This window comes from Phocoena phocoena, chromosome 4, assembly GCF_963924675.1.
Source record: "Phocoena phocoena chromosome 4, mPhoPho1.1, whole genome shotgun sequence".
NCBI lineage: Eukaryota > Metazoa > Chordata > Mammalia > Artiodactyla > Phocoenidae > Phocoena > Phocoena phocoena.
In genome coordinates, this window is record NC_089222.1 from 8,958,284 (window position 1) to 8,984,349 (window position 26,066).

Genomic DNA, 26,066 nt, shown 5'->3' on the forward strand with positions numbered 1-26,066 from the left:
CTTTTCTACTGTTTGGTTTTTTTTTGTCTCTATTTCATTTATTTCCACTCTGATCCTTATTATTTCCTTTCTTATAATATTGTGCTTTGGTTGTTTGTCTTTTTCTAGTCCCTGAAGGTGTAAAGTTAGGTTGTTTATTTAGGATTTCTCTTGTTTCTTAAGGTTGGCCTGTATTGGTCTGAATTTCTCTGAGATCCACTTTTACTGCTATGGATTACAAAAATCCCATAGATATTTGATACATCATATTTCTGTTGTCATTTGTCTGTAGGTATTCTTTTTTTTTTGATATCTCTTTTGATTTCTTAGATGACCCATTGGTTGTTCAGTTGTTTAATCTCCATATTTTTTTTCTTGTGATTGATTTCTAGTTTCATTCAATTGTGGTCAGAGAAGGTGTCTGATATAACTTCAATCTTCTTGAATTTATTGAGACTTGTTTTGTGACCTAACATGTGATCAATCCTGGAGAATGTTCCATGTGCACTGGAGCAGAATATGTATTCTTCTGCTTTTGGATGGAATGTTCAATACATATCTATTAAGATCATCTGGTCTAACATCATTTGAAGACAATGTTTCCTTATTGATTTTCTGTCTGGATGATCTATCCATTGATGTAAGTGGGTTGTTAAAATCCCCTACTACTATTGTATTGCTTTCAGTTTCTCCATTAAGCCTGTTAATTTGGCCATGTATGTCTTACTGCTCCTTAGTTGGGTGCATATACATTTATAATTGTTATATCTTTTGGCTAATTTGACCCCTTTATCACTATGTAATGACCCTCTTTTTCTTTCAGTGCAGTCTTTGTTTTAAGGTCTATATTGTCTGCTGTGAGTATAGCTACTCTAGCTTTCTTTTCATTTCTTTTTGCATGGAATATCTTTTCCCATCCCTTCACTTTCAGTCTTTCTTTTTTTGAAGTAAATCTCTTTTAGGCAGCATAGACATATGCCTTTAAAAAAAAAAAATCCATTCAGCCCCTCTATGTCTTTTCATTAGTGAATTTAGTCCATTTACATTTAGTCCATTTGCATAATGGCATAGAGTTAATTGTTTTCTAGCTGTTTTTGTAGTTCCCCTCTGTTCCTTTCTTCTTCTCTTCTTCTCTTCCCTTGAGCTTTGGTGGTTTCCCTTAGTGTTATGGTTATGTTCCTTTCTCATTATCTTTTGTGTATCTACTACAGGCTTTCGCTTTGTGGTTACCATCATGTTGACATATAACAGATTATATATTTAACAGTCTATTTTTAAGTTGACAGCAAGTTTGAGTGCATTCTAAGACTCAAAATTTTTACTACATGCCCCCTCCAAATGGTCTGTGTTTTGATGTCACATTGTACCTCTTTGTATTTTCTGTATCCCTTAACTAATTATTGTAGTTGTAGTTATTTTTACTACGTTCATCTTTTAAACTTCATACCAGCTCTATAAGTGATTAATCACTACCTTTACTATACATTTACCTTTACCAATGAGATTTTTACTTTAATGGGGTTTTTTTGGTTACTAATTAGTGCCCTTAGAAGTCCCTTTAGCATTTCTTGTAAGCCCATTTTAGTGGTAATGAACTTCTCTAGTTTTGCTTGTCTGAAAAATTCTTTATCTCTCTTCCAATTCTGAATGATAACCTTTCAGGGTAGAGAATTCCAGGTTGGAATGTTTTTGCTTTCAGCACTCTGAATATGTCATGTCACTCTCTTCTACCCTATAAAGTTTCTGCTGAAATATCTGTGGATAGCTTTATAAGATTTCCCTTGTATATAACAAGTTATTTTTTTCTTGCTGCTTTTAGGATTCTCTCTTTAACTTCTACAGTTTTAATTATAATGTGTCTTGGTGTGTGTGTCTTTGGGTTCATTCATCTTATTTGAAACGTCTGGGCTTCCTGGACCTGGATGTCTGTTTCCTTCCTCAAATTAGGGAATTTTACAGCCATTGTTTATTTCATTTTTTTCTGGTCCTTTCTCTCTCTCCTCTTTCTGGGGCCCCTATAATGTGAATGTTATTAGGCTTGATGTTGTCCCAAAGGTCCCATATAGTATCCTTACTTTTATTTAATTCTTTTTTCACTTTTCTGCTGTCTGGGTGAGTTCCAATGTTTTGTCTTTCAGCTCACTGAATCATTCTTTACCTCCAGTCTGTATTTGAACACCCTGAGTGTATTTTTCCGGACAATTATAACTTCTATTTGGTACTTATATTTTCTGTCTCTTTGTTGAACTTCCCACTGTGTTCATACACTCTTCTCCCAGGCTCAGTGAACATCTTTATTACCATTATTTTGACTCTTTATAGGATAGATTGCTTACCTCTGTTTCGTTTAGTTCTTTTTTCTGAAGTTTGTCTTGTTCTTTCAATTGAAACATATTCCTCTCTCTCCTCATTTTGCCTAAGTCTCTGTGTTTTTTCTACTTATTAGGTAAATCAGCTATCTCTACCATTCTTGAAGGATTGGTCTTATTTAGGATATAAGTGGGACTTAGAAATGCAATCCCACCTGGCCACCAGAACCAGGCACTCTCGGGGTCCCCTATGTGTGCTGTGTGTGTCTTCCTATAGTGGTGGGGCCAGGACTACTGCTGCAGCATAACGCTGGGCAGGGCTGGCCTCCAGACACACTGTGGGCCCAGTCACAGCTGCTGTGGGAACACTGTTCAACCAGCTGTGAGTCCTGGCAAAGGCACAAGGGTAAGCAAGGCTGTCAGCAGGGCATACCCACTAGCACTAACAGATTAGTGGGAGAATTCTAAAACAGTGTCCACCAGTGCTGGTGTTAGCAAGGCAGCCTGAGATAACAAAACTTGTTTCCACCAGTGTCTCAGTCCCTGGCGAGTTCCCACCTGGTTCCTGTCTCTCCAGCAAATGCTTCAAAATTAGTGGGTTCCCTTCACTTACATCCTTGTGCTTTGCAGTCTGATGCTTTTGCACTGGTTTTTGGATCAAGTGTGTCTGTGCTCAAGATTTTTAAGACTAAGCTTTCCATCCCCTGAAGTTCTATACTTTTCCTGGATTTTCAAAGCCAGTTGTTTTTGGACGCTCATCTCTCCTGTGCAAAATCTAGGAGTTGGGGTGCCTGAAGTGGAGCTTGAGTTCCTCCCTCCTCAGGGCAAAGATCCATACTTTTGAGATTCCTCTCAATGTGGATCACCACAGCTGGGGTGTGGTTTTATCCTTGGTGAGATCTTGTCTCCACCTCTCCTACCTGTCTTGATGCTGTCTTCTTACCTTTTGTTGTGGAGGCTCTGTTTTCAGGTCCCTTTTCAAGAGAGTTATCCCATATGTAGTTGTAGATTCGTTTTATCCTTCGGAGGAGGTGCATTCAGGACCTTCCTACCCTGCCATCTTGAACCTTCCTCCCTCTCTTATCTTACATTTTTAATAGTAAATTCAATAACCTTTCTTTTTTACCTTTTTTAAAATTGAAGTATAATTTGTTTACAGTGTTGTGTTAGTTTCAAGTGTTCCACAAATTGATTCAGTTACATCTACATACATATACACACACACACACACACACACACACACACACACACTATATATATATATATTCTTTTTTGGCTTCTTTTCCATTATAGATTATTACAAGATATTGAGTCTAGTTCCCTGTGCTGTATGGAATGTCCTTGTTGTTTACCTACTTTATATGTAGTGGTGTGTATCCGTTAATGCCAAACTCCTAATTTATCCTATCCCCACCTCTATCAGCTTCGATAACCATAAGTTTGTCTCCTATGTCTGTGAGTCTATTTCCGTTTTGTAAATAAGTTCATTTGTATCGTTTTTTTTAGATTCCACATATAAGTGATATCATATAGTATTTGTCTGACTTCACTTAATATGATAATCTCTAGGTCCGTCCATGTTGCTACAAAAGGCATTATTTCATTCTTTTTTATGACTAATATTCCATTGTGTATAAATACCACATCTTCTTTATCCATTCATCTGTTGATGGACATTTAGGTTGCTTCCATGTCTTGGCTATTGTAAATAGTGCTGCTACGAACATTGGGGTGCATATATCTTTTCGAATTAGAGTTTTCTCTGGATATATGCTCAGAAGTGTGACCCCTGGATCATATCATAACTCTATTTTTGGTTTCTTAAGGAATCTCCATGCTGTTCTCCACAGTGGCTGCACCAATTTACTTTCCCACCAACAAGTATAGGAGGGTTCCCTTTTTTTCCACACCCTCTCCAGCATTTATTATTTGTAGACTTTTTGGTGATGGCCATTCTAACTGATGTGAGGTGATACCTCACTGTAGTTTTGAGTTGCATTTCTCTAAAATTAGCGATATTGAGAATCTTTTCATATGCTTCTTGGCCATCTGTATGTCTTTGTAATAATCGTCCTATTAGGAGGCAAGAATTCATTTATTTCATTCAAAGAGCTAAATTATAACTGAACATGAGGACCTACAAAAACAGTATATGTATTTTGCAAAGTATTTACCCAGCAATGAAGCCCATAATTTTTACTAGGTATAATTAGCAAATGCTGCTGGTGACTCTTCTGCTACAAACTGTCCACCTACAAAAAGTCCTTCACTTACTATGGTCTCCTGAGATTGGCACCCACTCAGGGTGCTGACGGTAATGATAATATTAAATCAAAACTGTTTCAGTACTATCAAGAGTTAACAGAGCCAGGCAGAGATGGCAGCCACTTATGATTCCAGCTTGGCTTTTGCATGGAGAAAGATCAATGCATGAGGTGTAAGGAGATAAATAGCATTTGTAATGAGAACATCAGAAAATGGCCCGGTGCTGCTGACAGGATGAACTATCTAGGTTGAACAATAGAAAATTGCCATCTTGTAGGTGAAATACTGGCAATACATCAAAATAGGCTGTTACTCGTGCTTTCTGGATTTGGAATGAGCAAGACTGGTATTTTCTGAAATAGTCAAAAACTATTTCTAGGAGACCTGTAGGTTCCTAAACACGTATGACCCGTGCCAATTGAGACTTGGATGTGCTCCTTTCATATCGTATCTCTCAAATATTTAATACAACCCTCGCACTCACCCTTTACCCAGGGCTTCCATCCAGAGTTGTGCATTTGCACACTTCACAAAGAATAACAACCAAAGGGCTGGTAGGGAGCTGGTGACCAGTCTTATGCCCTAAGATGCCACTTAGCACCCCCCAGGAGGTCCCTTTTTCAAACTGATCTGCCCAACAGGTGTTCCTTTTTCTAATTTTCACAAAAGTGCCTTAGAGGCTATTGTAGATCATCTCTAAATTCTATGCAAGCCTGGAAATTGAAGCATAAGATGAACTGGGAAGTAAATGGTGAGGTAGGCCTTCATAGCATTGCAGATGGCAACTCTTCTCTGTTAGATGGGACATTTGGTTTCCTTATAGCTCAAATCTTTCTATGTCAAAAATCCCTCTGCTGAAATTGTTAAGAGATTTTCAGTTCTAGAGTCTGAGTGAAGAATATGGTTGGGGAAATAAAACCAAGAGTCAGATTATCTTCTTGGCAACCAAACAGAGATGACATATTCCAGTTATATTAAGACATTTCCAATCTACTGATTGAAGTTAATAAATCTGTGGGGTGTGTTTTGTTTGCTGATCACGCGAGAGGCTCCCATTTGACCATGTATTTTTCTTTAAAAAACAAAACAAAAAATTTTGTAGCACTAATTCTTCTCAACGATTCTCTTGCTAAAAACAATTTCCAACTGAGATATAGCACCAAACATCTCAAAGGTATAATTCAAAGATTTTAAAAGCAATTCAGCATAGTGACCTCTGACTTGATCTAAGTATTGTGTATTCACGGTGGGTGTCAGGTCTCAACTCATTGCAATTAATTTGATGTATTGATTTAATATCTTGGGCCAAGTTGTATTTACTTGGCAAGGACACGGTGGAAGATGATTCTGGGAGAAAAGGAATGTTTGCGAATGAACATGAGATCCTTTGATGAAACAAAAGCCTAGAGTAAGTAGCCTTCACAGAATCAGACCCCAAACACCCATTATCTCAAGGCACAATCTCCCAAATTAGAGCTAATAATGATTCAGCACTGGTTAGTTGGTTACTTTCATTCTGTAAAAGAATAGCCTGGGGTAGAAAGGAAGCCAAGCAATAGATCTGCTCTTGTAGGCTGGTCCATTAAGAGACCTTTATTTAAACTAGGGCCAAATTACAGAGAACCATTTCACAATAATATCTACACTACCAGAAGTTCTGGAGGAAAGATGCCATCTTTCTTTTCTAATATATAAAGTTACTATTACTTTTAAAATGATATGTTCTGATCATACACATTAAGTACTAAATAAAATGTAATATGTAAAAAAGATAATTTATATAAGGACAACCAGATCATTTTCTATCATCTTTCTTATTCATTCAAAAGAAGCTGTAGATCGTCTACAACTTCCCAAGCATTATGTATAAGAGAAATATACTGAATAAAACACAATCCCTGCCCTCAAATTATGTATTATCTAATGGGGAACATGTATAAACAGAAAGAAAAATGCAGTACATTTTGATCAGTGTCATTATAAAAGTACATGTGCATATTTTATATTGAAATATAATCAATTAAAAAAATAGGATCCCCCATTTACAGTTAGTACAAGTTTTCCCTATGGTAGTAAATATATATTTTGAACATCATGTTACTGACTGCTAACTAGTTCATGCTTTGGATATGCTTTAATTTGTTAAACATTTGCTTACACTTGTATGTTCAGATTATTTAAAAATTTTCACTCCTTAACTAACCCAGTAATGGACATCTTTCACATGTGTCCTAAGGCACATTTCTAGAAGTTAAAAGTTTGGGTTCAAAGGTTAAGAACATTTTTAAAACTCCTGGCACATTATTGCAAAATTGCTTTCCAAAGAACAAAAGCACTGTGCCAAATTACATGTCTACAGGAGATGAGCCTTTTAAAAGATATAAACACAAGTACACACTAGTACATATTCATAATGACCTTGATTTCATCAAAGTCTGAATTTTTTCTGAATGCAAACAATCTCTTTATTCTTAGGCATAAGTGAATAGATGTTTATATTACATAAAGTCTCAGAGATGATCACTGGTTTTATCTGATTACATCTATTTCAAAATTAAAACATTTTTTTAAAGCAAAAGAAGATACAATTTTTGGTATCTGTAACCAATGACATATTATGCATTTTGCTGTCACTTTTTATAACAACCATCTAAAACCATGTAGCTGGGGGCTTCCCTGGTGGTGCAGTGGTTGAGAATCTGCCTGCCAATGCAGGGGACATGGGTTTGAGCCCTGGTCTGGGAAGATCCCACATGCCGCGGAGCAACTGGGCCCGTGAGCCATAACTACTGAGCCTGCGCGTCTGGAGTCTGTGCTCCGCAACAAGAGAGGCCACGATAGTGAGAGGCCCGCGCACCACAATGAAGAGTGGCCCCCGCTCGCCGCAACCAGAGAAAGCCCTCGCACAGAAAAGAAGACCCAACACAGCTAAAAATTAATTAATTAATTAATTAATTAAAACCACGTCTGATCCATCTTCTATCATCATCAAGTCTGGTATCTGTGCTACCTAGTTCTAAGTAACGTGAAATAGTCCACTGTTTATTTAGACTTCATTAATCTTCTGTTTTTAGCCTTTGCAAATATAAAATTGTGATAATCACCGATCACAAGAGAAAATTAGTCACATACATGGAAATCAAGAAAGTTCTCTCTCCGATTTCTATAAAAAACTGGGAATAAAATTCACTGAAACTCTCAAGTTATTAAAACACATTCTTTTGCATCAACATTTTCAACTATTTTTATGTGTGTTAAATACGAATTAATGGCAATATTATTTACTTCAACTTCTTTCCTACTTTTGAACAACTAATAACAGACAGAAGTAACAGAATCAAACAAAGACCAACATTTAGAAAGAGAATCAATTGTCCCACTAGATGAGGTAATTCTAGACTAATTTACAACTTGAAATGGTAAGTGTCATAGAATTTCTTTTCTAAGAAGACACCAAATTTGGAGCTGAAAGATCTGGTTTGGCTTTTTCACTTACTAACTGCATGACATACAGCAGTTACCTTACCTCTAAGTCTTAGTGCCCTAAACCATGAAATGGTGTAGGAATAAAATCAGTTATTGCCCACAAAAGTGGATAACACACAGTAGGGATTTTGAATATCAGTCTTTTTCATTGGTAGGCTAATTCCTTTATCCTTTCTCATAGCCCTTATTAGCCAAAGCAGTAAGTGTGGGGCTTTATTTATAACTTTCCAGCTAATGTTCTACTTTTTATCAATTTTGGAAAATAATATGATGAATACAAATGAATACAAATGAGCTAAATATACTGGTGATGTAGAACATGAATAAACCTCCATTTTATTTGTCAATGGGGATGAATTTTTTCTAATGAGTCACAGAGCTAGCAACGGTGTGAGGAAAACATTTATCCTATTTTCTTAAGTACAATATAGAATCTATTTTATGGTTTCTTCAAGCTGCTTTAAAATTTTCACATCTGTACCACTCTCCTACAAAGGGTCCCAGATGATTATTATTTTTATTTTAAAACTCTCACGTGGTGCAAAATAATCTAGAAATTCTAATCGTACTCCATATGAGCCTAACATGATCAAGTAGAAAAAGTATAGCCTAAAGGTTAAGAATGTAGATTTTAGAGTCGGGATCAGCAAACTTTTTCTGTAAAAGACCTGAGTCTAAGTATTTTAGGCTTTGAGGGTCATCTAGTCTCACTAACACTCAACTCTGTCATAGCACGGAAGAAGTCATAGAAAATATATAAACAAGTATTGTCGTGAAATATTCTTTTCATTCTTTTGAACCATTTAAAAATGTAACCACTATTCTCTAACTCACCTGTTGTTCAAAAACAGAAGGTGAGCCAGACAGGCCTGTGGGCCAGTTTCCAGACCCCTGCACCAGAGTCATACTGTTTGAACTCAAATTCTGGCTTTTCCCTTTGTGACTGTATCAACCTGAGCAAATTAGTCTCCTCCCTCCACTGAGGGGTCTAAGTTGGAAGGATAACTGCATTCATGTGACTTTTAGGGGGTCTGAAAGAGGAAAACATGAAAGTGCATAGCATTATGCATGGGGGGCTGCCCCACATGGCAGCTCCCCTCCAATTCAAGCATCTTTATTTTCATAGGTATCATGTACCCTGGAAACACAAGATCCTTGAATCCTGACAGACTTGCACCCAAATCCTGACGGCTGATTGTTAACTGTGTTTCAGCTCACTAAGGTGTCACAAGGAGGCTGCAAGCTACCTGCACTTCAGGATTGATGTGAGAACCTGGTTCTCAGACTACACACTGAACGTTTTACTGAGTCTCTGGCATAAACAAGATGTTTAAAAAGTTTTGGTTACTGTTATTTTATGCTAAACTCTTTTTCCTAATCTCCATAGGGTGTAGGTAGTTGATATACTTTCTATGTCTGTACCACTTATAACATGTGTCTGTCTCTGTGTGTATCTCCTGTCAAGCTCTGTACTGAGAACAAAGCACTCATATTCAAACACAACCCATGGTTATTGTTGGGAAGTCTTGAGTTCTCATGTATACGTGGTTCCTAATCTGGACAACGGATCGCTTCTAGGAGCCAAAGTTCTCAATAAGGAAAAGTATCATGCATTACCATTTACTCTCCATCCCCTCCACTTCACTGTGATATCAGAAGAGAATAAAACACTGGCCCATTTGGGGGTAAAGATCACTAATACTACAGAGAATAGAAGCTTTGCCTGCGTTGGGAAGAAATGAGTAAAAGGAAGAATCAAGGACAAGAGAGGCTAAGGAAGAAACACAGAGGGAGGGAGATGTTCTGCCTGGTTTTTGAGATTAGTAGGAAAACCAGATTGAGGCACCCAAAAAGTGACGTTGGCCCCGAAGGGGGATGATGATACTTCCCATGTTATGCTTGAAAGTAAGCAACAAACTCCAGCTAGTGATTTGAAGGAGTCACTGGATCTAATCCAGGCAAAAGGAGCCCAGTGAAGAATCCAGGGGAAGACTTGGAAGCACCGCGGTGAAAACAGACCCGAAGTCTTGTGGTCTAGTGGAAGTTCAGGGATGAGAAAATGGGACACTGTGGATGTTCAGACTGTACATAAACATGCAGATCGCATGCGTGCTGGTGGTGTTTCCTGCTATTGAAAATCTTTAGGGAACACTATAAGATGAGTACTGCGTTTGCAGAGCAATGCAAAACTGCAGGGGGCGATATTCAGACCCCTGTTTTGTAGTCTCACGTGAATGGCACCTGCTAGAGCTTTGCTAAGCACAGCCTGGAAGGCCTGAGCATTAGCAAGTTAACAGCTGCCTTTCCTGCAGAGTGAACTGGTGTGTGTGTGTGTGTGTGTGTGTGTGTGTGTGTGTGTGTGTGTGTGTGATGGAGCAGAAACCTTAATGCTAAATAAAGCATGATGCCTCCCAAACGTAACTCGGTTTCTTGGTGCCAAGGCCTTATCAAGACAAGGATTATACAAACTATATCTTCTTTTGAGGGTCTTGGTCTCCACAAAATACCAAGCACGCCCTTGTAACAGTTGAGGCAAAAAATCTCTGGGTATTCCAACTACTACTGATCCAAACACACACACGCACATTTACACACACACACAAATACATAATTATACCAAATATATGCAGACATTTTATGAAATAAATACAGTAGGTGCTGCCTTTCCCAAAGCCATCCAGCCAACACTGCTGATTGTTGAAGCACTGCTCAGTACAATCCGTATGCCCAATATGAAGGCTGTAAGAAGTTTTCAAGTTATGTCTTTACAAGATAGTATTTAGTATTTACACTATTGGAATATCTGAGACTGGAGGAAGCTTTATATGGTCAAGAAGAATTTCAAATCGAAAGGGTTATTTCAAAGTATATATTTTCCATTCCTGACAATGTGGTTTACTCAAAGTATCACTTTTCATAGGCACTGAATTCATAATAAACACCTGTGAATATACAAACAACACGCCTCACTTTAAATCACTGGCGTGTACATACACCCAACCTACGACAACAGCACGAATATTTTATGGGAGAAAATAACATAAGTATCTTAAACGTAGACATACAATTTTGTGCTAACTTTAGTTCCGTGTCATGGACATAAATATTGTCTGAATCTGTCACCTATGAATGCGGGAGCCCAGGAAACAAAAGGACTTCCAGACTAGGTGGGAATGCCTATTCTAGAGGATAATGATTACAAGGAACTTGCAAGTCCACATCGATAAAACACCCCACCTTCCAAAAACCACGCAGTGGGGCTTCCCTGGTGGCGCAGTGGTTGAGAGTCCGCCTGCCAATGCAGGGGACACGGGTTCGTGCCCCGGTCCGGGAGGATCCCACATGCCGCGGAGCGGCTGGGCCCGTGAGCCATGGCTGCTGAGCCTGCGCATCCGGAGCTTGTGCTCCACGACGGGAGAGGCCACAACAGTGAGAGGCCCGCGTACCGCAAAAAAAAAAAAAAAAAAAAAAAAAAAAAAGCACAAAAACCACGCAGCAAGCCAATGATTTTGGAAGCAGAATCTTACACATGAAGGGCAAGTTATTACATATAGTGAATATACACACCACACTCAGGAATCAGGGAGAAAGCTATCATTCTTAGAAGCCCTTAGGAGGAAAACAGATGTCAAAAACAATGACAACTAGGCCAATCTACTACATGCTCAAGAAGTAGTACCTATGAAGACTTTGCCCTTGAATAGCCTACTATAGCGTGATGGGATAAAAGGATGTCTAGGCTGGGAGCCAGCAGACAAGTCTATGGCCCCACTATGCTACTGATATACTATGGGACCTCTGGTAAGTCACTTAACCTCTCTGTGCCTCAGTTTCCTTATCTGTAAAACAATGGATTGGATTTTTATGGGCCCCTGCTCTAACATTCTGTAACTCTCCTTTATCTCCTCAAATCTTCTTTCACACTAGCATTTGATTTCAAGAGTTAAGAATAAAGTCCAAACACTTAGGTTAGCATTAAATTCTCCATATTCTGACTACAGCCTTTGTCTCCATCTTTATCTTGGTCTATTCCTGAAACCACATCAATATCCCATTCGGATCCTCTTTTGCTCTCACTCTTCTGTTTTTCTTCCCTCGACTTCAGCTGAACTGTCTTTTACTCCATTCTATCATTTTCCAGAGCCACCTCTGGGTTACAGTTCTATATATCTGTCATCACTATAAGCCATAAGCCCCTCGAGGTCAGAGGCTGGGCCTTATGCAGGGTTTGTGCAGTAACCAGCAACACTTTGCCCAAAATATATCCTTGAGAGTGAGTGGTGATTCTGGTCTTGGTAAAACAACAAAAGGTCTGGTTTTACTTTAATCAATGATATATTTTGTTAAAAATCAAAACCAAGTGAGCCTTAAGAAAACTCAGTTCCTCTCACCCTTGTTGGAATGAATGCCTTTGAAAAGAAGTGAGAATTAAATGACATTTCAGATCATTATAAATGGTTTATTTATCTTTAAACACAGACTAGCCAGGATTCACAATTTTCAAAGCAAGAAAGGTTCAGGTAAACAAAATAAATGTTACCAGACTCATTATCCACAGACTGCAGAGCAACTTTTAATGAATTACGTTGTCAAGTGATTAAAACACCTAATGGCTGGAATAAGGTTAAATATTTTCTAAGGTGGAACATATAAATGTACTCACCATTGAAATGTGTCAGAATTTGCCTTTATTCAATGTCGAAGAAAAATTGGTCTCCTGTTTGAGTTAGACTACTCTATCTCCCACGTAAAAAAGCTTTACTTTGAAATTACCAAGAGAATACCCACTCCATGCCTATTAGTCTTAACAGAAATCTTGGCTGCCTTTTAAGACTGTTACACATTCTCCTACAGAGAAGCACACATCAATAGAAGATGTATCACTGTAGGTCTTCCTTTTCTTTCACAGGTTAGACAATAATTTTTTGAGAGCCGCCCCTCCCCCCTCGAGTCTCTAGGTGACTTTTTCTGCTTGTAGATCTTGTGTGCTGGCCCCAGGATGGTGGCTGGGGACAGGGGCACAGTATACTGCTCCGTGAGACCTGTAAGGTAGCTGTAACTGTCTTCCTTGTGCTGTGTAAACACAGCCAGCAGATTCATCTCCTCGTCTGGCGCCTTCACCCCGGCCACCTTCTCGGCCTCCAAAGTTCTCCTGCAGGATCTGGCACTGGTCCGGAGAGGCCCGTTGCAAACACTGAACCACCAGCCAGCTGCACTTGTTGTCCTGGATGTCAGTGCCGATCTTGCCCATCACACTGGGATCCCCAAAGAGATCGAGGTTTTCATCCTAAATCCGAAAGAACTCTCCCATCTCCAGCAGGATCTTCTTGGCATCGGTATGCTCCTTCTTCCCGTCAATGCCCACCACATACATGGCAGCAGCTATAGAAAGACAGAAGGAGTAGAAAGCTGTCTTGTATTTGACAATAGATCTGTACCCCTTTTCAGTGAATCTGCCAAGATCCACACTGTCCTGGGGGGCTGTGATGAGGTCCAGGGTCTGTCCGATCTCAGTCTGATAAGGACTCTGTAGGAAGAGCTCAGTCAGGTTCAGGTAATAGGGCTGCTCCCAGCAGCAGAGCTTCAGCAGGCGGTAGATACATGCTTCCAAGAGGAAAGCATCATGAATGGCAGCCAAACCTATGCATGGCTTCTGATACCAGCAGATCCGCCCCCGTCGGGTGAAGAATGCATCCGTGAGGTCATCTGACACCAAGAGGAAGGCTTGGAGCAGTTCCACGCACCAGCCCTCAGTCATGGCCCACCGGAGACTGTCAGCATCTTGCTTCCTGGGCTCCGACAGCTCCCAGAATGCTACCAGCACCGTCAAACCCCGATGGTACTTGCCTCGGATGGCACAGTACTCCAGGACCTCCTTGAGTCGGGCAATAGCATCTCCTGTCTCTGGGTGCCCAGTGTCCTCCTCAGTCAGCACCTTGACAACCTGGGATAAGTGCTGGATGAAATCCTGCCTTTCTGCATAAACGTCCAATTTCTGGTCTCCATCTATTCTGAGGGAGGAGTAAAATACTCTGTTCCCAGATGCCAGTTGCTGATTGTCACTGTAGGTCTTAATCTGCCTTTGTTATGCCCTCTGTACATCACCAAATATGATTTATGTGATTTCAGAGAACTTCCTTTCCATTTCCCCATCCCTAACTCTGCATATCTTTTTAGCTCAGAAAGATATTAAAGATTAAAATATTTGATATGAAACTAGAAAGTGATATAGGAGTACAACCTTTAAAAAGGCAGACTTTTTTTTTTTTTAATTTCCCAAACAAATAGAAGAAAATGGCAAGTAAATGGTGAGCCTTCGAGGAATTGGGCTAGAAGTTTGAGGTTTCACAGTCCTAAATGGTCAAGTAAGAGTAGAAGGCACAGATGACCAGTTATAAAGTGGTTCACCATAGTAATGTGAGTTAGTACTGAATGGCTGACACAAACATTTGCTCTTAGCAAATTTGAGACCTCAAATGAAAAATAATACAATGGCATCCAATCCCAAAGAAGCACATTTAACTTACAAAATATACAAACTCTGCATGAATGTAGAGAAAGTAAATAAATAAGCAAACAATTTAAAAGAGAGGAAAAAGGTAACTTGACCATTCAGTTGGAATGGTGTCAAGATAAGCTTTTGGAAGGGCTGGGGGGAGGGACAGATTGGGAGTTTGGCATTGACATGTACACACTGCTATATTTAAAATGGATAACTGACAAGGACCTACTATATAGCACAGGGAACTCTGCTCAATATTCTGTAATAACCTAAATGGGAAAAGAACTTGAAAAAGAATAGATACATGTATATGTAAAAAGTAAGGTAAGCTTTTAAAAAAAGTATATTGTGGCCCCAAACATAAGGCAACTATTTCATCCGAGGCTATTCAATGTCAGGGAAAATCTGACTGTGTTAGTAAAAAACAGTGTGCAGTAGACTTACTTACTTCATAGACTTACTTCAATTTAATCTTAGCACAGAATTGCTGAATAATGGATGACGGTTTTTAACGTCCTATGTTTGGAATATCCCCTTCGTTAACTCTCGCCCGAGTGTCAAGCAATTATCCAGTGGAATCTTGAGGGCTCCAGGGGTGTCTTCATCTCCCCCAACATCTATGAAACACAGAGTGCTAATAACTCTTCTTCTCCCTTATGGATCTGACCCATTTAAGATGCAGATAGAGATAAAGACCGTGGAATATTTGTGCCAGAACCAGAAACAGAATTGGAGATGTGGCCCCAAACCTTTGTATCATAAAATGAGGAAACTGAGACCCAAAGAAGTTCAGGGATTTGGTCCAGGTCGAAACTTGCATGGGGAGTCACTTGAGAAATCTCAGGACAGCCAATACAGGTCTTTTTTCATTTCCCAGATGGGTATCATCCTAAAAAGTGAGCTGGAACAAACTGGATGGTAGTCATCTCACTGCAGATTTATCTGTGGTCAAGGCAGAGGTTTCAAAGGCTCTACAACTATCTTATACCTGAGCTGGAAAGTTCTTCTGATCCACTTACTGTTATCAAAGCTTAGTACATCTATTTTTCTTGGAATGCAGTTTATTTAAAGCGAGAGCTGGTATTATTTGTCACATCATAGGCGTTTTTACAAGGCATTACGGATGTTCTCTGAAACCTTCACTGCAGTTATGTTGATGATTGGAAATGCCAAAAAATTACCCTCCATACACAAACACACATGCACTAATTCTAATTAGTCAATTCTAGTTCAAGTGGAAGTAATGAAACATTTCACCACCATCTTTCTTCCCAGGAAACTAGAATATATTTTGGCTATGTAAAACACTTTTTTTATTTAAGCATCTATTATTATAGAATAAAGGCATTCTGCAAAAATGGCATTTAGCAATTCTCTCATATCTGAAAATAATTAGAAAAAACCATTTTCTCATGTAGAAATGTAATTTTCTATGTAGATGAACATAGCCCCATTTGGAAGGCAGATATAAGAACTCTGAGGAATTCATTGAAGCATTGAGGCTATGAAGATCTACTCAAGTTGCTGGCTACATCTGTCCTATGATAACGGGATGCTAGTGTTATTTTTTCTTATAATACTTACAGACTTGGTAAGTACTAATTATTTAATATCTACATATTTTTTAGAAGTTGCAGTCCATGTAGACATTACTAATATTAGCTGAAAAATGAGATTAAACTTTGAGAATTTTATGCATTAGACCCCAGAAGACTTTTCAAGATGTAACAAACGGAATTGAGAAGACGGAGGGAGGGATGATCCAGGTTTTGGAAGTCCTAAAGCTTTTTAAAACCGAGAGGAATTTTGTAAGAAAAAATATAAATACATTAGGAGTAAAGATAAAGATTCATTTAGGCTGAGAATAATCACAAAAATGACAAACTGTAAAAAGTTGACAAACACAAACGTCATAAAATCCAGAATAATAACAATGGCTGACATACCCTTTGTGATACTTTTCACGGACACTTGGCTGCCTCAGTCTGTTTCAATCCTCCTTTCTCCTCCCCAGAGAGAGAAACTAGAGAAAGCCCGTGGGCAGCAGCAAAGACCCAACACAGCCAAAAATAAATAAATAATTTTTTTAAAAAAAAGAGGCACTACTTCCTTTCAGATGGATTCATGGGGGCAGCACCAACAGGACAGAGGTGCAGAGGAGACATTGTGCAGGAAACAAATGATAGGGTTTATCACCTGTGGACTGAGGGATCTGGTGTGTGGCCTCTGTCAATGTCAACTTCCTGATACCCCTGCTGTTTGTGGATAATGTTGCCAGCCAGGAATGAGTGTGGCTGAAAAAAATCAATGGCCTCTGTGTAGCCAGGCCTTCCCTTTGAAGTCTCATCCATTTTGGGTACCTTGTTGAGACAGTTCACCTCCTGGGCCTCGTGATGTCAGAAACACCCTTCCATGCTTTCCTACAAACCACCAATCGTCCTCCTGGCTAAAGCACTGCTTAATGTGATATGTCAGCCTTTACTTTTGAAGGCCATTCATGAGTTCCAGGAAGAAACTAAACCAAAATGGTCCAGGCATGGTCCTTGCCCACTGTGCTAAGCTAGGAAGCTGGGTGGTAATGCAGCTCTGAGGCCGGACTTCAGCTGGGGCTTAAGAAACAGCTCTCGGGCATCCTGTATGTGCCAGCATCTATGCTGGCACCACAATGAAAACAAACCAGCAGTGTGTAAGACACCCTTGCCCTCATTAAACTCCACATTCTATGAGGACAGAGGCTCATAAAAATACACAGTATTTATGAGGGCAAAGGATGAGAACAAATAGAAAATTTTAATTTAAAATGATGCATTTTAAGACCAAGAAATGCACAGGGAGTTGCCTAGCTCCGTGGTCCTGCTGGGAATCGCTCCTGACACGGGCTACCAGAGGCCCATGAGAGAGAGGTCTTGATTATTAAGAAAACTGGATGTGACATCTGTGGGCCTTTGAAACCTCATCCACTCTAGTGAAGCCAGCTCCCAGAGCACTTTGTGGTCACTTTTGGAGCTTTCTACCTTATTATGCTAGAAGGAAAATCACAGCAAGTCAGGACGCCTGAGTTCTCAGGCTGACCATCGGTTTCTTCCATGAGCCTCGGTGATGGCTCCTCCAATAGCTAAATGACAGTGGAAACAAGTCAAATGAGGCCTCTCAGTGTCTCAGCAGAAGGGATCCGGTTTCATCTTTTATGTGGAAAATGCTCTGAGCTCCAGGAAGGGAGGGATGGCAAGGTCCCTCCACCCGCGCCCTGCTGCCCCCAGGAATTGCAATCATCATAAACGTGACATCTGGCTAAAGGTCCCAGGTGTAGGGCACTACAGGAAAGCTGTGTCGTGGTGTTCAAGAAAATGGTTTAAGACATGTTATGTCCTCCTCCCACCTGCCTTACTCCAATGTATGAAAGGCATGCACCTCTATGACTAAACCAACTGATAAAGAAAAATGAGAAAGCTACACACATTTTTTCCAGCTGCTGTTATGCTCCAAGTACTGCTGTTCTAGGTGTATGGAATAAATCAGAGGAGGAAACAGACCAAGTGCCCCCCGTTGGGCTTACATTCCAGTGTCAGCGTTGGGGGAGGACAAACAACAAAACTAGTAAATAAGCAAATTACCAAGTATGTTAGAAGGTGGTGAGTACTGCAGAAAAACAATAAATCAGGGAGATTGGGGGGCAGGGTGGGGAAGAGGGGAGATGATATGATTTTAAAGGGTATGATCAGGGGAGGAAGGCATTACTGAGAAAAGTATATTTGAAGACAGACTTGAGAAGGGGGCAGTTTGTGAGCCCTGTGGGCAGTTGGGGTGCAAGGATATTCCAGGCAGAGGGAACAGACAATGCGAAGGCCTTAGGGCAGAGACACACCCAAGTATTCACAGGACAGCAACAAAGGCAGCGTGACACCTCACCGGGGGCAAGGGAGACCACAGTAGTTCTGTCGCTTGAATTGTGTCTCACCAAAATGCATATGCTGAAGTCCTAACTCCCAGTACTTCACAGTGTGGCCTTTCTGGGAACCAGAGCCACTGCGGATGTAGCTAATTAAGATGAGGTCATACTGGAGTACGATGGGCCCCTCGCCCACTAGGACGGGTGTCCTTATAAAAAAGGAGAAATTTGGGCAGACATGCACACAGTGAGGCTGCCAGGTGAAGACTGGCAATGATGTGGCACATGTCAAGGTCCCAAAAGAGTCTAGGCGACAGGACTGGAACAGATCCTTCCCTGATGACTTCAAAGGGAACACAGTCCTGCTGACACCTTGATCTCAGACTTCTAACCTCCAAAACTGTGACACGATACATGCCTGTGGTTTAAGCCACTCAGCTTGTGGTACTGGGCTCTGGAAGCTCTAGCAAAGTAATAGGCAATTAGGCCAAAGCGAGAGTAGAGGGGCAGATGGTAAAAGGTCTTAATGCAAGGACACTCTAGGTGAGGTCATCATAGCATCTTGAGCAGAGGAGTGAAATAATCTGCCCAAAGGCTGAGTTCCAGAGCACTGCAGTTTTATGAAGTCTCAGAAAAGAGATGCTGAGAAGGAGCCACCAGTGATGTAAAAGGAAACCCAGGAGAATGTGTAGCAGCGAAAGCCCATGGTACTTTTCTATCTAAAAGCATAGTCAGATGGTATGGTACAAGCAGCTCACTGTGGGTGGATCGGGGACAGTCACTGAAGAAGGAGGACAGACAAGTCCATCAACTTCCTCCAAGGCATACGCAAGCCAGTGAAGCCTAAAAAAATCTTTTAAGTCCATGGGCTTCCCCATGGTTAGTGGAATTTGACTTTTTTTCCCTAAATTTGACATTTATTTATCAGAAGAAAAAAAAGAAGATAAATGGTAAAATCCTGGTTTTGGTGTGTAGGTCTTCTATTTGTGCTGAGTAAAACTATTATGAATCACTAAACAGGGCTCTTGAAGGTGAATCAGAAACGCCAAGGGTCTCAGAATCTAGTTTAGAGATTCATTCAGAAAACGGCTAATTCACTCAACTCCAGTGGCTCCTAATACACATGGCACAGATTCTTAAAAGGGAGTCCTTAACCTCACTTTGCAGCAACTCTGCTTCCCTAACTCCCCATCTGTACGGCCTCAGGCAACGGGGAGATTCCTGGTGAAAGCCACAGCCCTAAGCTGAATACATAAGGTGACTGAATGTCAACCCAGAAATCCCATCCTGACAGAAACACAGAACAACTTCAATACTCCCAGCTCCTGTCATTCAAAAGTCCCCATAGCCCTAATAGACCAGACTGGTCCAGCCTGCTCCCTGCAAGCACTGACGCTGAAACCAGTCAGCCTGGGTTAGAATCCTAGCTGGGCAGCTCACTACCTAAGGATCTCGAACTTGCTTGAACTTGAATGGCCTTGGGCTTCGACGTACGTAACTGTAAAACAGGGATGATAACAGAACCGACTTCAGAGTATTGTAATAAAGGATTCACGGAGTCAATAGTTGTACTGAACCTAGAACATGCCTGGCACTCAGTAAAAATTATATAGGAATCTGTTAAACCCATAAACAAACAAGTATGTATTTTTCCCGGAAGAAGATTTTGATGAACAAACCAAAAAATAAAAAGGGCTAGAAAAGTCTTCATATAGTAAAGAGAAACTTTTCAAGGTTTTAAAATATTTGCCTCCAGTAAACAATGTGTACATCAATCACAACGACTCCTGGCTATGCATGTGCGCTCACCTGCTCACAAAATCCTCACCTACTTTAAAAGTTTGGACTTGACAGGAGCTTCCCTGGTGGCTCAGTGGTTGAGAATCTGCCTGCTAATGCAGGGGACACGGGTTCGAGCCCTGGTCTGGGAGGATCCCACATGCCGCGGAGCAACTAGGCCCATGAGCCACAACTGCTGAGCCTGCGCGTCTGGAGCCTGTACTCCTCAACAAGAGAGGCCGCGATAGTGAGAGGCCTGCGCACCGCGATGAAGAGTGGCCCCCGCTCACCGCAACTAGAGAAAGCCCTCGCACAGAAACGAAAACCCAACAGAGCCAAAACTAAATAAATTTTAAAAAAAAGAAGTAACAAATGTTCAAGTACAACTGGTGTCTTTAAAAAAAAAAAAAAAGTTTGGACTTGACAGATTTTTATAAACTGTAGAAACGGAAGGTGAAATTTCTCAAGCCACATTAGCTAAATAAACTGAAATAGAACACTTTTCAACAAAAGCAGATGATTACCCCCAACATGAATTAGCAGTGACGATAAGTGTACACAAGCCAAATGATTAGCCTTTACAAGCGACGGACGGTGCTGGGACCACAGGAATCCACCATCCAGTCCTCATGGCAACCTCAGGAGGTGTGGCCTGCTGTCACTCTCTGTTTAAACCTGAAGATATGACCTCAGAGACGTTAAGTGTCTTCTCTACCCTGACACAGCTATGTGTGGTGGAAAAGCAGAGCTGGAGCTCTTTACCACACTGCTTTGCTCACCCCAAAGCCTTCCTTCAGCCTCTGCTCAACCTGCCCTGCAACTCTGGTTCCTCCGCCCCTTCCCGGGCTCCCCACACCTGGCCTGCTGCCCGCTGCTGCCATCCCCGGGGCCCAGCGGAAAAATCAATCCTGCTGAGATAATGGTTTCCTTGAGAACAGCACTCTGACTGCTGGGGAAACTGCAGAGAACACAAAAGGGGTTCCTGTTGTATCTGGGGCTTTGTACTTCTTGGACGGACAAGCATTTCTATTCCACTGGGGAAAAAGAGGTTCTACAAAAGGGCACGTCCATGAAGGTGGCAGGTAAACTAACACACTTTACTGGTCTGGGGAATTATGATGATTGTTAAAAATTTTGAGGCTGTCCGTGACAATTACTCATTTTCCTGAAGTTAAAAACCCCCTGTGGTGAGAGGGGCGGGGATCATAGATCTGCAAAATTCATCAAGACTGCTGGTAAATATTGACCATCATTGGGAATTTCTATTACGAATATCTGCCCTTTCAACTCAATGCAGCACCACTTGAATTTCATCCAAAGTTACCTGCATAAAGTAAACAAGCTTCATCACCCATGTAGACGGAGACCAGCCCGCCTCAGCTGGTGCTACCATCTCTTTCTATTTTTTTCTCCCTCATTCCCTGCCTACAATGGAGAAAACTGGCTCAAAGAGCCAGCCAGCTAAAGGAAGGGGCAAAATTTGATGGGGTGATAATTCAAGTTGTTCTGTGAATGATGGGTAGATCCTGCAGGTTCATTCAACACGGACAAATTTTATTAGCAAAACTGCTCATTCAAATTACCAGGGGAACTAGGTTTCTGAACCCAAAAATGGTTCATTCCAAGCATGCCCATTATTCTAAATTTCTATTATTTTCTCAATTCCCAGTTGGATTCTGCTGCCTTCAAAGGCGGCATTGCTATTTGCAGTTGCTGACACTTGCTACCGATGGCTCATAATTTCATCTAACAGTGGGACAACTAAAAATGTGACTGAATTAGCGACAGCTGTACTCCATCCAGCCATAAAGGAAAGGCAGCAAAGCTGGCGTGGAACCACCTTCTGAAGGGGGATACACAGCCTCTCTGAAGAAAGGACAGCTACCAATAAGAATGCCCATCCCTTATTTATTAATTTGTTTTTTGAGGCAGGGAGAGAAGAAGTTGTGTAACTGTCAAGTAATTGCTACCAAATGGAAAACAGGAGTCACTTGGGGTCAACCAGGGAGCATTGACTAGGCTGAAAAACCCCAGAGGGGATCGGTATTTGGTAGTCAAACGACAAACCACAAAACCACAATACATGGTGGGATCATGGAAAAGAGACAATTAAATCCAAGACATGTTGAATTGTCTGCTCAATCTTTCCCTCTGCGTTAGAGTACCTGAAAACGAAATGGGCTGAAACAAGCTGCTTTCACACCGTGTTGGCCTAATTACCTTTCAAGACTGACACATACAAACTTACCTGGAAATCCAGGTCCCTCTAGTTCTCCTGGGTCCCTGTAGCCTTCCAACTGCCTTCTGCTAGCATCCCACTTCATGCCAGTGTGCAGTGCCAGGAGTTATAAATAAACCTGCTGCTACGGCCCCCAGTAATAACCATGATTTCCCTAAAAGGCATGCAAGTGTCAAGTTGTCAACTTAGTTTCTGAAACTCAGTGAATGCCAGTGCACAATTCCCAGGGCGTGGAGAACTAGCTTACCCCAAATAAACATGCCTGGAGAAGAGGAGAGCGATTTAGCTAAACAAGCAGACTCACTTCAGGGAACTGGGGTGGTAGAGCTCCAACCCAGATGCTGGCCCACACTCTTTGGGGAAGAGAAAGGAGGAAGAGATATGGCAGGAGGCGGTAACAGCAAAGGGTGTGTGAGCCTCCACGGAACAGATCATGGGCATGTGGGCCTCCAGTGACAGTGGGCACAGGCCTTGGATGTTGAGCCAGTAATCACAAACTTCACCCTGGACCACTGACAGGCCATTGTCAAGACCAAAATGCTCAGCATAGAAGACACATTATGTTACGGAGAATATGCTGGAAGCGAGAGATTCCCTCAACCATAAGAAAGTGGTGGCGAAGAGGACAGGATTCATGGACCTCGAGATGATCATACTAAATGACGTCGGTCAGACAGAGAAAGACAAATACCATATGATATCACTTACATGTGGAATCTTTTTAAATGATACAAATGAACTTATTTACAAAACAGAAACGGACTCACACACATAGAAAACAAACTTATGGTTACCGAAAGGGAAAGGCTGGGGGAGGGATAAGTTAGGAGTCTGACTTATCAGACTATATATAAAATAGATAAACCACAAGGTCCTACTGTACAGCACAGGGAACTATACTCAGTATTTTGTAATAACCTACAGTGGAAAAGAATCTGAAAAAACTGAATCATTTTGCTGTGCACCTTAAACTAACACAACATGGTGAATCAACTATACTTCAATTAAAAAAAAAGACATAGGATTTGGAGTCAGATAGACCTAGTACAATCACCAGCTTCATTATCTTCTAGCTCTGTGGCCTGGGTACATATTTGAGGCCAGGTTGCCTCAATGCAGAGCTTGAGACGAGGATTAGGACATATCTAATTTATTGAGGGCTGACTCTCAAGTAAAGCCTATAAGAGAATGAGAGGAAGAGGAGGACTGAGAATGGGAGAGAGAGCTAAGAAAGGACCAGGTTTCTGGTGAAGCTTCACCTCAACCTGATCCACAGGGGCCTCTGGAGGGTGTGAACCGTACTGTAGAGTTGTCCTTGCCTGAGGTCACAGGAGCTGGCTTTCGTGGGTTAGTCACTGCCTCTGGCTCACAGGTGGAGGGGAGGATTAGGGAGGGTGCTAACCTCCTGGGCAAGGCAGCTCCCGTCGCTGAGGGCAATTATTTGAGGAGGGAGCCTCTGTCAGTTCAGCAGCCAATGCTTGGAGCAGCCGTGGAATGGGCCGACAGCAGTCTGGATCCAAGCCGGATATGGAAATCATACAGGATATAAAGTGCAATATAGATAATTACTAACTGCGATGAAAGAGTACCTGTGTAGTACCCTGGAGCTGAGGCAGATAATCTAAGGAACATAAACTTGAAAACAGTGGGGTTCAGTTCACCAGAGAGCACAGAAGGATGCTGGTTTGGCCACGATGGACAGGGGCTGGGCTGCCATGCAAGCCAGTGGCCTCCACTCTCGGGAGTGTGAGGTGCAAGCGGGGCCAGATGAGCAACTGATGCTGTGGGTGCGGGTGCGGGAAATCTGGGGGCTGGCGGGAGGAGGGGAGTCATGTAGGGGCTCTGGTTTCAGGGTGAAGACAGCTGTGGGACGGTTACGGTGGGACTAAGGTTGCAGGTTTGCACAGCGACCGTATCTGGGGCTCGATGCGTGGCGGGCAGGCTTCAGCAGCCGCCCTGGCGCTCCAACCTCCCTCCTCCAGGACTACTCTGCACGGGCAGGAGAGCATCTTCCTCCCGCAGAGCCCCCTGGCGCCCTCTACTGGAAGTCCGTTATCACGGAGCACGTGTCAAACAGCTCGCTCAGAGCCGTGAGGCAGCAAATCGATGACTGACCTAGCAAAGCAAAGGGGATCTGGATGGGGCACCAACCAAGACCCACTCTGCACAGTTTTCTCCAGAAAATAGGAGTAACATCTAGTATATTGCTGTGCAGATAAAAGATTTTTTTTCCAGTGCATGACACAGGATAAGTACTCAACGAAGGCTATCAATTGCCATTCATGTTGTCATTACCGTGTGATGACGAACCATGGAAAGAAATGGTGGGTTGCTCCTCTCCACTGCTTTTAAAAGTGCCAAGCATCCAGGCTACCTCAAGCACTGCTAAGAAGAGGGCTAACTAGAGACCAGTTTGCCCAAAGCAGGAGATATGAGATTCTTCTTGGATTTCCTACCGAGTCGTTTAGTCCCGGTAGGATCCCCTGGGAAGGAAAGTAAAGCTGTGCTCGCCTTTTAGCAGATGAACAGAACAGACTGGTGAAACTAAGTCATGCTCCTAGAAGGTGCCATACTAACCAGTACCTTCTTGCTGTCAAAACAAAGCTCACACGGTTTCTAGAGGGCATCCCTGGCTGTCTAAAGGTTTATCCTCACCTGTACATCCTTCACCACTTTTAATCACTAGTTTATATAGGAAGATGCCATTATCAGACTTACAGATGCATAGATGGAAGGGAGAAATAATATAGATAGATGTGGTATAAAAAGAACATTAAGAGGACATGTGTTGCCCAGTAGAAGCAAAATCATTATTCGTTAATTTTTTTTAGTCCTATCAATTATACTGCCATGATGACAACGCTTATTGAGCTTTCACTCTGTGCCAGGACTGTACTAAGCATGGGACCAGAGTCATCGACTCATTGTAAACAACCCTATGAAGTTGGTATTAGTTACTCTCATTTATGGGACGGCGGGGAATGTCAAGGGAGGAAAAGGACTCAGTAGACATCACACAGCTACGTGAGTAAATGCTAACCCAGATCTGCCTGCTTCCAGAGCCCATTGCTCTTCATTACGACAGTGTATCTGAATCCGGGACATGTGGCCTTGAAGTGTGGCTCTGCTCTGCCATTCCCTGGCTGTGTGGGCAAGTCACTTAACTCTCCAGGCTTCAATTTCCTCATGAGCAAAATGAGGACAAGAGTAGCATTTCCCATAGGGCCATTGTAAGGATTAAGGGAAATAATATTGTAAAACACCTGGCAGGGTGATGGCTATACAAGTGTCCAATACATAGTAACCGTGGCTAACATTAACAGTCATCGTAAATTAACTTAGGATGGCAAAAATCCAGACTCAAAAAGATTTTGCCAACTTTGCCCCATGGCCCACACTAAAATTATGATATTTCTAGGAATAAAGGCAAACGCCCGCACAGGGATTCCAGAGTCAACACGGTACAAGTATAAGACCCGGCTCAATGACAAAGTTAAAGGAGAAATTCATTTAACAAATATTTATCGGTTGCACCTACATTTTGCAGATACCATGCCGCAGGCTGAGGACACTGCAGGAAACCACAAAAATAAAATAAAATCCCAGCTCTCATTGAGC

The 26,066-nt window shown here is 41.6% G+C and overlaps 2 protein-coding genes across 2 annotated transcripts in view; both read right to left on the reverse strand.

Moving 5' to 3' along the window:
• The window catches only part of KCNH8 (potassium voltage-gated channel subfamily H member 8), a 383,045-nt gene that overhangs the window by 281,051 nt on the left and 75,928 nt on the right, over positions 1-26,066 (reverse strand). The gene's annotated exons all lie outside the window — the stretch shown is intronic.
• On the reverse strand, positions 12,888-22,533 carry LOC136122222 (farnesyl pyrophosphate synthase-like). The gene is given in 5 exon segments (XM_065876119.1): positions 12,888-13,179; positions 13,181-14,119; positions 18,451-18,639; positions 19,874-19,928; positions 22,458-22,533. Coding segments are annotated over 5 exon segments (1,551 nt in total).